Source organism: Fistularia commersonii, chromosome 17 (assembly GCF_037954325.1).
Source record: "Fistularia commersonii isolate RoL2024-O1a breed Wild chromosome 17, RoL_Fcom_v1.0, whole genome shotgun sequence".
In the NCBI taxonomy this organism is placed as follows: Eukaryota; Metazoa; Chordata; class Actinopteri; order Syngnathiformes; family Fistulariidae; genus Fistularia; species Fistularia commersonii.
This window is the reverse complement of record NC_141300.1, coordinates 4634018-4652905: the sequence shown is the minus strand read 5'-3', so window position 1 is coordinate 4652905 and position 18888 is coordinate 4634018. Positions and strand designations below refer to the sequence as shown.

Genomic DNA, 18888 nt, shown 5'->3' with positions numbered 1-18888 from the left:
TAATTATCCTGGCTGTGTCCCTCTCCTGTTGAGATTCCTTTGTCAGGTGATGATCTCTCTGGATGATCACAAGGTTTGGAGAGAGGAATGTGGAGCATAATTCATCCAGGCTTCAGCTGAAACTACCAAATTCAGCTGCACTGCAGCGGATGTCTTGATCAAGGAGGCCTTATTATTATGCCCCTGCAGTTCAGCTTTGGCTTCACAGATTTTTGTTGCATCATACGTGATGTTAAAATCCAAATCCCCTAGTGAAAAATTAAAATCCTTCTTTGAAGTGTGTCATTTGAGTGAGATGCTTTTTCTAGTTTAGGCACAAACCTACTTCAGGACAGAAAACCTAGAACAAGTGATGAAAGGTGATAAAGGTATACATGAAATTAAATAAATATACTCACTATGAAGTGTTGAATGATAGACCATCTTTCGTTGGATTGCTATGAGAATGGCCAAAATATCTGAGCATGTTTTCTAGAAAAGCTGCAGAAGAAAACACAATTGTGTCTCCATATCCACAAGATTAATGTTGTAATGTCAATCTCTAATAATCCAGCTTCTCTTCTCATCAGTCATGTTATGAAGAGGGCTTTATTCATATTTTAGCCTTTAAGCATTAGTTCTTAAAATTGTATAGCGTGAGTTAAATAATTATTGCTCCAAACTTAATTGGAAAGAATATTTACATCTCCCATTAATCTCTTTTGTCCTTTTTACAAAAAGGCCCAGAAACTTCAAGGATCTCCAAAGCAGACATCTTTTTGACACTTTTTTTTTTGTTTATACTTCTCAAAATTCACTTAAACATATGCTAATCGAGCCACAGCTGTTGGTCCAAACTGTGTGGATGACTGAAGTTTGATTTGAAGTTAAATAGCACAAATGCAAATCAATATGGCAGCCACATTGATGATTTCAGATATTCAGCAAGAGAGGAAACAACTGGGAAAGCAGATATCTTTTGCAAAAGTTACTCTCATACAGTGAATTGAAACTTGTGAAATCAGAAGGGATAGTAAATAAAATGATTAACAGATTAACAATGAGCTAATTAAATACATATATTGTTTATAGCACTCAGTGTGTTTTGAAATTACATGATACTGAAACCAAGGCTTTGACTGTGAGGCAAACTCTTAAATAATTTGTTTAGTTCTGGGAATGTTTGTTTCGCTGGCTCTGGTGATTTATTCAAATCCATTTAACAGCTGTTCAAAACAAGTGTCTGTTTATTTGTTTAGGAGTGAGAATTTTCATCTTTTCATTTTTTTCATCACTAATGAAAAGTATTTGTTGTGGGGAATATGTCTGAATTGACTGGGTTTGCCTGGCCTTTTGCAAAATGACAGCTGGTATAGACTGCGTCATGAATGAATGAATGAATATTCCCAAGTATACATTTGTTTTATTGATATATATTGTACCTAAAAGAGTATGAAAACATATTTCCTATGAGGTTTTGGCATTTACCAGAATATTAAAGTAGTCAGTCAGATTCATTTTCTTTTTCTTGTAAACAAATAAGCATATGAGGTATAAGAACAAAAATAGTCCTATATATCCCAAATGTGAAGTTCATAAAAAGGGTATTATTTTTCAAGATTTTTTATGATTACTATTGCAAGGTATTTATGTTGTGAACTGAATGAAAATCCCTTACATTTCAGCTTGTCATGCTATCATGCATTGCTGTGCATAATGAGCAATTCAAGAGCTCCGATTCCAAAGCCAAAATGAGTACCAACACTTGTTTTTCAAGTTTCTCAGCATTTAAGGAGCAGCCAAAGCAGATTACAATCCTACATTGGAATCAGAGCCAGACAGAGGGGGAGGCAGACATGTTCCGTCTCTTTTGGCTTCAAAGCAGTTGTCTAGCCACATTAGGTGGTTGATCAGACCCCATGTCTTGCAGAGGTGAGGTCATCGGCTCTGCATTTACAGTGATGACACATGACGATCTGGAATACATGCTTGATACATATTTCTGGAATACACAAATGAGCCTTTTCCATTATTAAAGTAACCAGATGCCATTTGTGAGGCAACGGTGTGGTCTTCGGACCGTTTGTCGGTGGAAATGGGTTGATTGTCAGCCATGTCTAGGTGAAGTCTCACACTGTGCCCAGAAGCTGTTCGAATACTGACCTGGTTCATTGTTCCAATAACTGAAGTTCAGTCACCAGCAAACAAATGATCTGTTAGTTAGTGTTTGTTAGCAGCCAGCCTTTGTGTCCTAAAGCAGTCTTTTTGATGATCAAAGTAAATATCTGCTAGATCAAACTAGATATATCTAAATAGTAACAGGTGGACACGTACATGTGAACGTACATGTGTTTTCCCCCTCTTTCTTGACCAGTTTGTTTAAGGATGAGGCTATTTGAGACTCTTTTATGTCATTGTCATGATACTCAGATTATTTATGTTTGGTACATGGAACTATACTCAGACTATTTATGTTTGGTACATGGAACTATTCACTATAGAGAAACCCGTCTTTTATTTTGATGATTTAGGGTCAAATATCCAGTCATGTCTTGTCAGTGAAGACATTATAATAATAAAGAAAATAAAGCAATCATAGAAAAAAATGTATCACTTAAACCCCCAAGCACCTTTAACTTTTTAGTAACTTTAGAGTTCAATCCAAAGTCAGTGTTTTGGCCTGGATGCGGATCCTGGGATTTGTTACGGTATTTTTAGAAAAGGCTGAACGTGTGTATTAGTCTATGTGCAATGCGTTTGTATGCTGTGTGTGTGTGTGTGTGTGTGTTTGCGTGTGTGTGTGTGTGCGTGCGTGCGCACACACGCTCATGAAAATAGATGCCTGGAAACTGTGCTTTGTCTCGGCCAGCTGTCCCTTTGCAGATAAGATGAGTTATCTATCTATTATGACCTTTTAAAGTAGCCTTGTTCCTGCAAGATCTGAAACAGGACATATTTCAGTTTGTTAAATTTGCATTATGGATTCCACATTTGTTTTAGAGTCAGACTTTTTCAGTTACAGTTCACCAAAATGTATTTTTTTCATTCCCTCTATATTAAGCAAGGATGAGCGAGGGAATCATAGATTCTAAATAAGTAAGTAGGAGTGCACACTGACCTGTACCATTATGATAACTTTCTATTCTTCACTGTTCATCATTAACATAGTCAGCCCTGAAATCTTCTCTGAAAATTGCTTCTTCTTTATTTCCATAGCTAAAATCAAACCTCTGTCTTTTCAGCCCCCAAACAAACTGTTCTTTCCTGGACATTAAGCAAATTTGTGTTTCTAAAAATAAGTATATAACAATAAAAGAAGCTACAGCTAGTCCAAGAAAAATTTTCGTACAAGACAGAGTAGCTCTGACAACTAAATGTAAGAGCCATTGTTCCTTTTGGTCTCAGTTTACTTGGTTGGGTCATGAGATGGCCTGGGTCTCTGTTGTCAGGCATAACTGGCCTCAGACCTGTTTCTCTCTTTTTCTCTCTCTCTTGCCTTCTTTCCCTCTCTCCTCATCCCTTTCTCCCACCCTCTGCCAGGTTTTCAGCCTATACCCTAGCCTCTGGAATTACAGGCCTGGTCTTGAATAGTAGGGTTGTTCCTCTTTGGTCCCTCCAGCTCTTCTGTTGGCTTTACCCTATCAAAGGCACAGAAACCACAAATCCTGTGAGGTTTTGTTTTTTGTGGTGGGGCTAAGGGAGGGGCGCAGTGAGGGGTGGTTACTATCGAAAAGGAAAACACATGGGCAGAGTATGATGTTTTTTTTCTGTGCCATATTGAGAATATAGTATAAATTATAAGTAATGGATGATGATTCCCATGTGGGTTTTTACTTTGGATTCATGCACGTCTCTTTGATGTTGGATCAAGTGTCCTCTTCGAGTTTGTACTAGTTTTCGGTTGCCCATTCAGTCTTTGGCAAATGCTAGCTGTCCGACTCATGAAGGCCTCATCAAGTATTGAACCAGGCACAGAAAGAAATACATGGATGAATGAAAACCAAACAGCAGATAAATGCAGATAATTCATTTTCTACTTAACTGTCAGAAAAAAAGACAACAATCATTTTAATGGGGGAAAGTGATTTTATTTTGCTTGCTCACCATAACATTGATTCCAACTATTGTGAGCTTGTTGAAGGGTTTCTTTCCAAATGTCAGAATTGTTTTTTGAGGCTTGCTCATAGCACCCAGTTAGCTTAGCTCAGTATGTCTGTATGTGTCTAATATTTTGCTTGCACAAAGAAACGTCATTTCACATATATAGTATGGATTAAGCTTCTTTTTTCACCCTAAATTAGCTTATTACTGTTTCTGTTTCGCAAGGTGAAGAACAAGCGAGTCAGGGTGCCCTACAAATATATGTATTCTCAAACCTTTTTTTCTTCTGAAGGCAGAATAACATTTATTGTACCACCCACTATTGACAAAGCAAGGACATAATGAAGCTCAAAACAATTTAGATACCAAGGAATTGTTTACATAAAAATAAGGGACTCATTTTCGAAAGAGTCTGCAGTCAATAAATCAAAACACGCTAGACAGTGCTCAAAACACAAACAAACAATAAATACCCTCGTGGCTCTCAAAGTTGTCCATTCTTTAGGAAGAGAGGAACAAATAGAGTGTCAGAGCTCGTCATGGTCTGTTCTAAACACAAGCACATGGGAATCCCTCAAAGCTGTAAATGTGAACACACAGCAGCACATGACAACAATCTCTTCCTGGGGACTGTGGTTTCAAACAAAGGAATTTTGACTAAATAGAACAAGTAATTGATCCAAATGTGAACTGTTGTTCATGACTGAATGATGACTTGCAATGTACCCATACTGCCATAAAGCCAAAACCACAGTCAGAACATGTGCGACTCACTTCCGCAAACAAGCTGAATTTGCATACTGTCCTGTTCTGATTTGTTTCCTACAATGTTGCATACATTTCTTTTTGGCTTTTTGCTCCGATATCCTTTAAAAGTATTTTTTTTTTTTTTTTTTTTTGTTTTTATTCAGAAGATCATAAAATTTGTCTTGCTACCTAAAATGTCATCAAATGGTTGGTATAGCACAAAGAAACAACAGCACTAATTCAATCAACACTAATATTTGAATTTGAATTTGATTGTGTCCCTGAAACGTCACGGTATAATTTCTTTCAATGCAATTCAAAACTTCAATCTGTTGAGTCAAGAAAACAGGAGACTAAGATATGAAATCATCAAAAAGTGAACAAGAGCTATATTAGCATGGTGTTTGTCAGAATGAAGGGAGAAGATCAGTGTGGAGCTTGTGCTAGAAAGCGTGACATTGCAGAGAATGTATATTGCATCTATTGTAAATATGCAGTATTACATTGAATTTTCCAAATTTCTCAATATTTAGATAATTAATATGTCAGTAAATTTGAAGTTTTAACCTTTTCGGCATTTTTTTCAATCTATTAAAATGCACATAAATTGGAATCTGCATAGTCAGTATTTTCCATCAAATGTTTATATATATTGATTTTCTTTATAAACTAACTCTGACCTGTATGTGATCCTATCCTATCACTGGCATAAAACCTCAAGTGGGTACTGTTGCCTCTTACAGATATTCTCTAAGATGCTAACAAATGTTAGTGTTCTTGCATGTATTTGCAAGGAAAAATAATCTTAACAATCAGGCAACACATTTCCTCTGTAACTTCTAGAATGATGTATTGAAAAGCAGCCCACAAAACTTTTAATAAATATCTGTTGTATTTTGTTTATGTTGCTCTCTGTTTTATTGCTTTTGTGGATAGCCATTTGTGAAAAACCTCCAAATGTAGAATTGATTCATTTTCTGGTCTTCCAATTACCCTACTTGTAAAAAAGTATAAAAATTTTCAGTCAGACTTTGAGCCAAAAGAGCTAGCTATCTCCACCCAACAGGAACACTATACTGGTTAGCACTGGTGACGCTAGCATTATGTTAGTTTAATAATTTCCAAGGCACACTAACACTTATGTGGCTGCATAGACCAGAAAAAAAAACTTTAAATCAGCCCTCTTTCTAAGAGGAAACACTGCCTTATTGCACTTTGGTTTTGACACTAACATCCCAGCTACTGTTGATAAATGTTTGTACAGACTGCTTTGTGTTTGACTGCTTTTGACTGCTGAAAGCTTCTCTAACCATCTGTGACAACTCAGTACACTTGGGAGTTATAAGTATTTATGAGATAATGCTACATTTCATAGGGAGTTTTTGCTGTCTCGATGGAGCAGCATGCAGATAGATACGTTTTACACATTGCCTTCTGTTTAACTGAACATGTAACGGGAAACAATATCATCCAATACCAGGCGTGTATGGATATAATGGTTTCATTGTGCAAAACTGTTGTTCATGTCAAGCTAGTAGTGTATTGTCAGCACTGTTTAGCAGCTCACTGTGTAGCTCCACTGTGGCATTCACTGTGTGGAATTTTGTGCCGGCCTTCTTTTTAATCGTCCTGTTTAGTAGTTGACTTTGTGGACCGTTGGATTTGTTTGCACTGAAATCAATCATCTTTGCAATCTTTGTCTGAGTGCATATGCTATGTGACTTTCTCTTGATATTTGACAGGTCGATTTGTATGATTTTTTGTCATGGCTTGTGTTGTTATTAAATAAACCATTTGTGTTTCTAACCCCATAGTGCAACTGGTAATTCATCCAGCTAAGACTTGAATCACCACGATAAGCACCACAAAACATCTTAGGTAGATCTGGAAGAACCAATTGGATGTATAGCCAAAAGTTACCTCCAGTCCTTGAGTTTGCTGGCTGAGCAGCAACCGTTTGCATTTAAACAAAAGACACAGTAAACTGAGTAATAGAACTCCAACAGGAGTAATGGATCAGAGAAAATACCTATTGGAGACCTCAGAAAACAGGGGAAAAACAAGGAATGTGAGCTAGAACCTTCAAATGAAAGACTTTGCACAAAATTTGGTCAGGCAGCCTGTCAAACTAAAGTGGTATATAAACTTAATGGAAGGTTTAGTCCATGAAATCAAGAAGTGACTGATTATATGACTGATTGAATCATGAAATGCAGTCCTCTGGTATTTTGGTTTTTGATGACTCAGGGGGCCAATCTTTGTCAGTGACACCTCAGCTGTAGCTATGTGTACTTTCCTCTGGCTTTGCAATGCAAAGGTGTTCCAAGTGTGGAAACACATTGTCAGTTCAAGCGAGCTATGAGTCCAAATGGCCCCAGGCCACCAACTGTGGTCCCTGCCCTGATCTGATAGCTCCCCATTGTTGTGTAGGAAGACAGAAGAGTAATCTGCATGCTGTCAAGGACGGCTAATGTGTCAACAGTTTAAGTAAACAGATAGCTGGATTCAGAGGCAGCCCAAGTGTTTGTTTTTTAAGCCATATAGGTAGACAAAAGAGACTGGTTGACGTTATAGGCTAGGCTGAAGATATATGTGGACTGTACAATGCCGTAATTTACTGTATCACAAGATCAAGTGTTTCAGTGATTTGATGACTTTCATTGTATTAAAATATTGCATTTGTGCCTGAATAGTTTGTCATTTCAGAGTGCGTATTTCTGTATTTTTCAGATCAGTACGGTTGCTTTACGATATATATATATTCATATAATTCACTGTATTTATGTACCCGTCCAGCTGATAAGAGACACAAAAATTCATCGATTCAATCGATGACAGGGGGAAAAAAGCAGCGGCTAGGGGAAGACGGATTTAAGCTGCTCTAACTGGCCTTAGAAGTTACTGACAAAACTTGACCTTCAACCCAGCTGCCTAGTGAGCTGCGGAAGGAGACGGGTGAGGAGCAGAGGTCATGAGATACATGGGAAATCAGTGAAGGCAGGAAACTTGTAACAGGGCTCACAGAGTCATTCGTCTTCCCTGCATCTACATACCTGACTGTAATGTAATTGAATGGACCCAACACAGATGGTGTGTGTGTGTGTGTGTGCGCGTGTGCGTGTGTGTGTGCGTGTGCGTGTGCGCGTGCGCGTGCGTTATAAATTGAGGGGCACATGAAGGTGTGTGGGTACAACTATAATTTATATGCTCCCTCCGTCTGTTTTCTCTCCTTCCTGCCTCCTTGAGGCCCAAGAGGAGGGAATATATCTACAGACTCAGAGAAACAACCCTTCCTCCATCACCGCAAGCCACATAACTGCTCCGCCACTCTTTTGATTCAGCTTTCAGTGTTGTCTCTCCTTGCATGCGTCCGTTTCCATTTGTTTTCGACAAAGGGAAATTTCATATTGCTTTGGATGAAAGTGAGTACACCTTAGATACATGATACCTATTATAATGGTATTTGCCTTTTCCCTTTTCTGACGAAAGAATTTTCATAGTATGGCTACCGTAAACAAATTCTCCTATCTGCAAGAGCTGTAGGCTTGCCCAGCCAAGTCCTTTGCCTGAGGGCACCTTTGTGGAGAATGAGGGCCTCCTTGACATTTGGGGTTTAGTCTCTTTATCTCCTCTGTTTCTATACCCCCAAACAAAAGCACAAAGACAGACCAGATGCAAGGTGAGGTGTCATTTTTCTTTGAAAAGAAGTAACATTTTCTGTCGGTATTCAAAGTTCAGTGTTTGAGATGGCTTTTAAATAAAAACATACCAGCTTTTGTCTTTACTCATTTGCAAAATACCTATTATCTCCATTCTTTTTACACTCACAAACACCCATATTGATCCCTCTAGGGTAGAAAAGAAACAGGCATGGCATACAGATGAATTAGAGAAATGAATGATGTCCAGTAAGATAATGAATGCTTTTTCTTTCAGATTCTTTTATGCCTCAGATCTGTTATGCCTCATCACATAGACCTAACCTCTTCTCATCTTTAGTTTATTCTTTCATAACACCAGTGCTTTAAAGTGGTTGTGAGTTGATTATGCAGAATTGATGATGCTTCTTCTTAAGCAATGATATCAACAAAGTAACAAAATGTTGATTGCTGAAGATGTACATGAACTGTTTTCACTTTTGGTAAAAATTTAGATGTGGAAAAAGGCCTCAAGAGCCTAGAAAGAAGAAATTAGTGGTTGGATACCCAGAGTAACAGTGAGTTTCAGTGGGTCTAAACTGACACCAGATGTGTCTATGGAACTATCAGAAACAACTTTTTCAGTGTCCAAGACAAGCATCAATTATGTAATGTAATAATAAATTGCAAATTATTGAACCAAAGTCATTGATCAGAATACAATTTGGTCATATATGAAATATTTTTATTGACAAATTAATTTGCTGTTCATATGACAATCAGCTTCACTGAACTGACAGTCAGTGACTTACAGGAAGACATCTTGACAGGGGGGATATGTAATGGAAGGGAGAGACAGAGAGTTCAAATCGAAGGAGGTGTGGCAAAAGTGCAACATACACGCAGACGCTCAACTAATCATACAACCATATGCATCGTGTCCTGACTATCTGACAGACCGATCACATCAGACAGGTGTCCAGATCAAACAGACTGTAGAGATGGTAACCAGCAGCTGTGCAAGCAGCTCTGCCTCTAAAGTGTGCATACTTCTCTCAGCATTCAGCTCCTCACTCTCTCTTATTTATCCTGGATCAAACCCACGTCCTCATTGGCCACCGCAATGTTGACGCTGATTGATCTCACTCCTTCTCCATATAGGCATCTTGTCTGTGGGGATATTGCCTCAGCAGCTCTGTTTGGCCCACACGATGTTTGGTAGTGTTTGATCCTTTTAGCAGATCTTAAAGCAGTTCATTTTTTGAAATTACCATCTATCCAGCCGTTGTCTACCGCTCATCCCATTCAGGGTTGCGGGGGGATGCTGGAACCAGCTGCCGTCGGGTGTGAGGTGGGGTACACCCTGGACTGGTCGGCAGTTGGTCGCAGAGCCACATATACAGAAAAACAACCATTCAGTCTATCATTTGCACATTTGGGCATTTTTTCCAGTTAACTTGCTGCATGTTTTGGATTGTGGAAGGAAACTGAAGAACCCAGAGGAAACTCAAGCAGGCACAGGTTTACATGTTTTAATATTGGAATTGACCTAGACCCAAGTTTTTAATTTTTACTATTAAATTGTCTTTTCTCGATATAGTTCTACTTCAGATGCTATGACTGTTGTTTCTCAGTCTGACTTCAAAACCTGGACAAATGTCTTTGTGTCAGCTAAAATCTCATTTTTGTGATTCAATTCCAATGGAATTTTTTTTCTTCCTTAGCAGTGACCAATGACTGTTGCTGCCACTGCTGACATGCTGCTGAATATAATTTTGTAAGTCAGTGGACATGTATAGGATCAAGCAGTTTGCAGTTTGCTCAGCTCTGTCAAAATGAAGCTGGATTATGGGTCAGATTCTTTTCCACCATGATTTAACATCCATACTCTTGGATCATAGTAGTCTCCAGTCCTTCCACTGAATTCCTCTGTGGTTTTGAAACTGTTACCATGTCAGTTAGATGTTGTAATGGTGTCTACTTTGCCAGCTTTGCAATATTTTAATATAAAAGGCTGAAACAAATGCTGCAGTGTACTCTGTAATTTGGCTGTGCTTTACATTCTCTGTGAGAATCTTTTCCTTCTTGATGGCAACTTCAGACAGACCCTGTTAATCCTTGACCTCAAAGGCTTTAATTAAATGTGAAATAGCATTTGTCACATTTTCTCAGCTAAATGAACTTACTGTATTTTCTGCACCATAAGGCGCACCAGATTATAAGGCGCATATAGTAGAGGCTACAGTAGTGGCTGGGGTTGCGTTATGCATCCGCTAAATGGAGCTGCGCTAAAGGGAATGTCAACAAATCAGTCAGATATGTCAGTCAAACTTTATTAATAGAATACAAACAACGTTCTGACAACTCCGTTCACTCCCAAAACAAGTTAGTGCATTCATAATGAGGTACCGTACGTACCGGTAGCTCTTACCGGTATTTACGCCGCCTTCGTTGAAAACAGTGTATTTCAAATTCTATTTGTCATAGTTCAAAGCGTTTCATAAAACGAAAGCACCAAGAAGAACCGCCTCTAAATTCATTGATGTTCATGTCACTAGCTAGCGGTGTTGCCTTCATTGGAATAGTGACCGTGGTGATACTTCTACTTGCAGCTCTCTGTTCAACAACCCACTGTTCAAGTTTGTCCTTTAACTGTAGCCATCTCACGTGACTGATCGCCTTGAGTTTAAACTCTGCGTGTCTCTTGAAAGGTGCCATTTTGGGGTCTTTCTACACACACAAGTGGTGTGGGACTGGAATTCCCCTTTACCGTTTTTACCGCTGCTACTTCGGCGACGTGTCCACACACACACACCAATGGAAATTAAAATGCACACTTTGCGCAGTCGTATATCCCAGAATGCACCGCGCGCTACTTCTTCTACGGGAGAAAATTGAGTTGTCTGTTGCTTCCCGTAGTTGCGAGACCTCTTGCGGCTCAATATTGATCCACATATAAGGCGCACCGCATTATAAGGTGCACTGTCGATTTTTGAGAAGATGAAAGGCTTTTAGGTGTGCCTTATAGTGTGGAAAATACGGTAGTCACAAATGATGGACACACATGACAGGAAATTCATCCACTAGTTTTAGAGTTTCAGGATTATGGAATCTCATACCGGCTACCTAGTAGTCGGTATCACACTACAACACTTGGCCAGATCAAGATCATGTTTCACATACCAAGCACATGATGATTTTTTACTGGTCCAGCAGCATAATGAAGTCATCACAGGGATACCTTGTGACTTCAGGCATGTAAATTCCTGAGGACACATCCATGGGATTTAGATATTTCTCTCCAAAGGAATAGTTTTTCATATTTCTGACCTATATATATGAAACAAACATTTTCAAGAAAAAAGACAAACATATCTGTCAGAATTACTGATTTTCACTATTACAATCTTTTATCCCGCTCATCTTAATCGTAATTATTTGTTTTAGTTCTGCATACCTTTTCTTGGAAATCTCATTATGAAACCTAATTTGGTTTTATATCAAGTGCTTGGAATTTACTCACTGCTAGAATTTGTTAAATTGATAGTTTGAGTCTGCCTTGCTTTACACACTTGAAATGAAAATTTACCAGGATGATCTTATGTCCAAACCCATGGTTGGCTGTGGGTCTGATTCTATTTTGTAGTATGTAATGGAACTACATTGTTAATCTTCTTTTATTCAATGGAGCACACTGATGCAATTCAAATTTCTTGTAATGACTAATGAAACACTCTTCCCAGGGGCACAGTGCGACCATCTGTGAGCATTGCACAGTTGGGTATTCAAATGTATTTCTGGATCATTACAGCCTCTCCTTTTTGTAAATATGCACTTTTACATGTTATTCTAAACTTTTAACGACAGTTGCTCTTCCCTCTTATTCTAGTGGAGTCCAATTAGGTATCCTTGTCTAAAATTCTTATGTTAACCCCTGATGATGATGATTTCAGTAAATGTTGTCAGTCTGGAGGCCTCATCAACTTCATATGCACAGAGCTAGGACGTCCTGCTGCCTAGGACACAGCAGAAGTGATCACAGTGCCATATCAACATCAGCGTATAACTGAAAACCAGAGCACTGGATGTTAATACTGTTTGTGTTTACCAGTAACACCTCTGTTGCAGAACTCTTAAATTAATTCACATACTGGGCTTGCTTTGTGACAGGATTGTTTGGTCCTGGATGAGAAAGTTAGGCCTCAAATGGGTGGAGATATGTTTGGAGATTCTGTGTAACTGTGGATATAGATGATGATAGTGGATGATGAGAAGAGAAGCAGCCTTAACATATCTAATCAAGTTCAAACCAAAAGTGTTTTTTGAAGAAGGAACCACATTTGGATTTAAGTTGTGTAGGCTTGTGCTGTCTTTGGCACAGGTGTTTGCTATATCTTACCATGGGCTAGTTCTCAACATTATGAATCATTCCTGATTTACTACCTTTCCTAGATTGTTTTTTGCTGCCACACATATATTCTAAACCTAAATATGATTTGACGTTTAAATTAAGTCTTGGGAAACTGTGATTTTCATGCACACACGCACACACATATGAAGTCATCATAATTAATTCTCTCACTTGAAGAAATGTAAATTACGTTGAATGTATCTTATATGAGAAGCCAAATTCTTGGATGAGCCAAAATCTAATTTGACAGATTTTTAAGGAAGACGCGCCACCTTGACTGAAAGTCTTATAGTAAGGAACAGTTTAAACAAGTCAGATTATTTAAATGCTAATGTCAGATTATTGGACAGCTAAAAGAATTATCTGAATACAGCGTACTGTGGATCCTCAGTTCTTTCTTGTAAATGATTACTCAGCGATCTCAGAATTATCCTTATAGGTTTTTGTCTTCTGTCCAAGATACATAATGTCTTGAATCAACAATGTCAATACATGGACTTTGTCTTTTGGGGAAAACCGTATGTTTCCAGCAGCAATTGTAAATGCTTTTTAAACCGACTGATCTCTAGCAAGGTTAACAAGAGCCTCAGGGAGGGAGCATATTACTAGGTTCCAGAGAGGAAGAATCAAATGTGTGTACTGAGCCCTCTTACAGTGGATGAGTTTTTTTGTTTTTGTTTTTTGTTTTTTTACTGGAGCACGGTTCTTCTAGAGGTCAAGATTGTGGGTCAGTACCCATGATGCTTACAAGGCAGTTTCTTTTACAAAAGAACTGGCTTATCTGGCAAATCAGGAGCCATTCTGAGCTGCAACTTTGAATGTATTTGTTGCCATGAAAGGGGCTGTGGAAAGTATGCAATGTGGCCTCCAAAGGAGCAATTGGATAACATCCAGTTCCGAAACAAAAGGTCTTTGGTCCTAACTGATCACTATAAAGACCAAACAGTGCTCTTTCATTGTCTATATCATCACCATGTGCTCTCCGGGCCGAATGACTGGATCACTGTCAGTCAGCTGGATTTGTTGCTGACAGTTTTATATGGCCGTTTCATTTCTGCAAGTCACTATGGACCACTGGCGACAAGAAACCAAATACGGTCAATTATAAAGGATATGGTTCTCATGCTCATGCTAGATAGAGCAAGAATTTTTTTCTTCTCCAAGACATTACATCATTGCTATTTTGTATCCTTAAGTGTTGGTTTCAAGTGTTAGTTCTACTCTCTCAGCCCTGTTTGAAAGGGACTGCTGAGCGCCTTGATGTCCCACCCTACCTTGGAACATGAATCCCACAGCACGATGGCCTGCACTCTGTTTAAACATTCAGATGACTCCAGAATGGCCGGATCATGTCATATAGAGGCACCCTTACTGTGACACTGAGATGGATCCAGCATGAGCAAACTTTGTATGAGTGTGTGGTCGTCATTTTCTGTTGAAACTTTACAGCAGATCTGGTGGTAGTAGTCGTGGTAACACAGAAGGTCAGCTTTCTGGATAACACACAGAACCTCTGAGTAAATAGTGTCACTGTGGAATTTAAATGAGTAAGGACCCTGTTTATATTTAAAGGAGTGCAAATTTTAATAAATACAAGTGAGCACTTTTGGAAAACTGTCTGTCTTAGCATAGAGATGTTGGTTTTCTCTTGGCAACATCTTTGCTACTGTTATAAAAGTCAGAGTCTTGTTGTTGCAATTTAGGTGCGTTATACACATCTGAAGACATAGATAAGAATTACAACACTATAATGGATGTGGTTCATGGTGAATTTGTTTTTCTTATGCCAGTTTCATCCCAGCTTTGCTCCAGTCCCCACATCCTCTGACCATGGAGCAAAATTTCCATCAGTAATCACATATTTGCTTAATATGGGTACAGAACTTTTTTGTCCCTAGCCTAATGTTATGAGGTCTTTTACGCAGCCACACCTCTGCTGTTGAGATCACACTTTTCAATTTAATTATTCTCTTGGTACTGAGTCACTGTGATGGTTATTTATTGAGAATTAATGTCCAATCCTCCATTGTATCTCATTTATCTCTGTCTCAGTGGTCCTGTTTGGTCAACACAAGTATATTATGTGTTCCAATGAAATGAAAACAAAATTGTATTTGAAAAAAGTATTGAATTAAGCTTATTCCTCAACATATTGAATTAATGTTGATCAATGCAATGTGCTTTCCAGTAGTTTTATTGCTGTATTAGGACACATGGCTGCACTTGCATATCTATAAATACATCCCTTCATCTGACTTGAACTTTGTAATTGATTGTCTATTTAGTGGTTTGACAAAGTGAGCAATTTCAAGGATCTACTTTGAAAACTCTCCAGCATCATTTGAAATCCATTTCAAGGCATTCATGCTTTCTTAATCTATCACCAAATGCATATCAGTCGGTCCACTTTACTTACATATTAATGAGAGTATTCATTATGCAGCAGGTTGGCTGGACCAGCCAAGTGTAGATTTTCAGTGTTGTGATCTGCCAAGCTAGACTCTATCTAACTAGGCTGTCAGAGAAGGCAGTTTTTTTTATGGACAGGGGCTAGGACCAATTTCTAAAGTTACACAGTTCATAAAATCAAAAGGATAGTGCCCAGGTCACACTCTGTTGCCTCAGAAAGATAAAACAATCCTTTATTAGTCCCACAATGATCGAGCCACAAAGGACCTAACTGAGCAAGCCTACAGGAGTGTCTAGTGCCAAAAATATTACTTTATGTAATGAAGTTTAATCTGATTCTCAGGGGACAGAGAGTCCATGAGACCGTGACTAACAAAAGTTGATTCATTTTGTCCTTGAGAAAGTTGGTCATTGTAGCAAAGAAGCTATTCATATAGGAATGGCCTACATCTTAAATAGAGCATTCCTTGAAACCTTGAAGTAACAGCAATTGCAGCAAAATATTGAGATGGTTAGATTCCCTTTTGTGTTAATTTGGTGATAAATACTTAAATCTAGTCATATACATTTTTTTAACATTTGCCCTTATTGAAATTGTACTTTTTTGTAAATGTATTAACAGGGGGAGGCCGGGGAGGCATATTTCAATTAAATATAGGAGTTTGATGTTTTTTTTTAAAGAACCTGCCTATTGGGAACTTAACTAACATCAGAATGACACAGCTTCAATCACACTTTCACACATTTAGTTCTGTTCACCCATGTCGAGTGGAATTCATCTAGACGATACCAACAGTGAGTAATTTTGGTGGCCTGTAGAATGCTGTGCTTTAGCAGTCATTGTGTAGCAGACATGGGAGGATCCAGCTGAGGCCTAAAGCAGAGTTGGAGTGGGAACGTTTAAAAATAAAGTCAGCCAGGCAGGTTGATGTGATACTCCTGAACGGACACATCTATGGCCTGGATATAGACCCCACTGATGCGTCATACTATTCATGTTTCTTCAGTCTGTGGTCCACACATGTGCACAGTAAATCAGCCGCTGCTGGGAACCCCTGTTTTTATTGTCATTGCGAAACTGTAGCTGTGTTTCTTCAGCCTCCACCATGGAGATTATGGAAAGGAAAAGACCATGCTATAACTAATGACAAAGAATTAACCAAAAAAAAGAAAAGCAAGATACAGTTACAGTTTTTAATCAAATCTTTCAGTGAGTACAAAACCCAAGTGTAAAATGCCTGCCTGTTATATTCCACAATCCTTTATTCATATTGTAGCCGTATTAGAAGTATTTGAAGTCTTATCAGTACTGATGTCACAAATAAAAAGAACTGCAAAAAGCAAGCCGAGGTGTCCACTAAAGTTCACATTGAGGTACATTTTGAATCCAAATAAGCTTAAATTTGAATTTAGGGTTGACCGAATAGCATAAATGTGATTAGTAATATGAGTCATTTAACCATTATAACTTTGACAGTCCAAAATTTACACCAGTGGTAATATTAGTCTATTATTCGCTATTTCTATTTTTCAAATCGCAAAGAAATCAACAAAGAGAGTACACTGACGTCACCGTCTATGTAAAGATGCGGCACCGCATTTTTCAAAAAGAAGTCTGGCACCTCATCAAACAGTGATCCAGAAAAGTGAAATCAATCGAAAACAGGTTGATGATAAATTTGGACTGCAGCCCAAAGTTTGTCACTGCTACAAGTGTTATTGCATGTGTGAATCTGAATAACATAATTAGTCCGTTTCCTTTGCTGAAAAATATTTGGCCGAGACTAGCGCCCACTGGGAGAAAGCCATTGTGCAGCCCTGACAAGACAGTGTTGCAACATTGGCGTGTACACACGCACACACACACACAGATGTGTGACATCTCAGTTGTCTTGTTGACGATGAATATTTAAATGAGCGACCCTTTGACAGTCAGTTTTAATACATTAGAAAAGCCCCCAGAGGGTCCTTCAGCTGCACAGACAACTTGTTTAATTGAGGCCTGCCATACTTCATCTACTTCCCCTGGTACCGTGACTTTGGAGCCACAAGTGTTGATGAGACATGGGGTCAGTGTGTTTGTGTGCGTCTATCCTGTTCAACACTTGGGGTGATTAGAATCATGCTCTGTTCTTCATGCCAATCTTTTCAGCCTTAACAAAACACCTGTGACCAATGGTGACCAATTCATGGCTCTCGAAGAAATAATGAACATAACTAGTGAGAGATGATGATACGTAACACTGAGACTTCAATTTCTGTTGTGAACATATGTGTTTTATTTTCACATATTTGTTATTGATTTTGATTTTACAGAGGTTGAATGATGAATAATATTCAGTTGTCAGAATTCATTTTCCTGAGCACACTTGATCCAAGTCTTTGAGTATGTTCTCTGCTGATGTTTCAACAGAGATTCGGGCCCAGCTTGTAGAGCAGCAGAAATGTCTGGACCAACAGACGGAGATGCGGGTCCAGCTGCTACAGGACCTTCAAGATTTCTTCAGGAAGAAGGCGGAAATCGAAATGGAATACTCAAGAAACCTGGAGAAACTGGCCGAACGCTTCATGGCAAAAACCCGCAGCACAAAGGACCATCAGCAATACAAGTAGGCTTTTTAGGTGTTTCAGATGTCTACGTTCACTGTGGAACACTAGTACACTTGTCCGATGTAATTGATCATAAGAATTCTGAAATACCGTATTATGCTATATGTTCAGTCTGTTGCTGCAGTTGTTTGGTTGACCAAACCTTGAAGACCCCCAGTGTACCATGCATATTCAGCAAGGATTTATAATTGAGGATATCATTACCATTTCTTTTCTAGATCAATGCAGATACATCCACAGACATCTGTACTCTGTGGGAATATCGTCCACATTTGTACATGTTTTTCACAACCTGATACCTGATACTTGATAACTGATACTTGTGAACTCGAGCGGTACTACAGGGATTGTTCGGATATCATTGGACAGCCTTGCTAGTTGTTTGAATTGTACTGACAGGAGGATGTTTTCTCTTATTTGACATTTTACATTATCAAGACTTCCTCTGCTATCACAATGTATCATGGTATATGTCATTAAGTTCGTGGAGAAAACAGACATTAACAGGTTTCTGAAATTTGTGTCAGGATCAAAAATAAAACTTTAACTTGACCTTGCTATCTGTAATTAGATGCTGTTGTCCATATGGTGCCCCAATGGCTCCAGCAGCTGTGTGCCACAATGTGGAACTGGTCAGAACTCTGGAATTGTGCTGTGGTTTTCATTGCGTGATGTCTGGTCACTTCATTCGCAGGGGTAACATTTGGTCTGTGCCTTGGAGCATATTTCTTGAGTAAATATGCAAAGTGTAAATAGTATTAAGCCCCACCAGTGGGTTTTAAATCATGTGAGCTTTATTTTTGTGTTCAAATAACATCACACATACAGTAAAGCCTCTGTGTTCCCTATATTCTCTTGGCTGTTTTTGTTGGCCAAATTTGTCAGAGGTGTGAAAAATCTATGTTTTCATTATGCCTGTTGCCTTAAGCCAGTATTCATATGAGAGGTCAGCTTGGCAGACCTGCAAAGCTAAAATACTGTTAAAGTGACCTG

General features: G+C 38.7%; 1 protein-coding gene across 4 annotated transcripts in view; it reads left to right on the top strand.

The window, feature by feature from the left end:
• Window positions 1-18888, top strand: part of srgap1a (SLIT-ROBO Rho GTPase activating protein 1a) — a 76764-nt gene that overhangs the window by 11868 nt on the left and 46008 nt on the right. For all 4 annotated transcript variants that reach the window (XM_086163120.1, XM_086163119.1, XM_086163122.1 and 1 more), the window contains exon 2: window positions 17699-17894. In XM_086163120.1, coding sequence (XP_086019246.1) covers window positions 17699-17894 — 196 coding nt within the window. The remainder of the gene's footprint in view (window positions 1-17698; window positions 17895-18888) is intronic.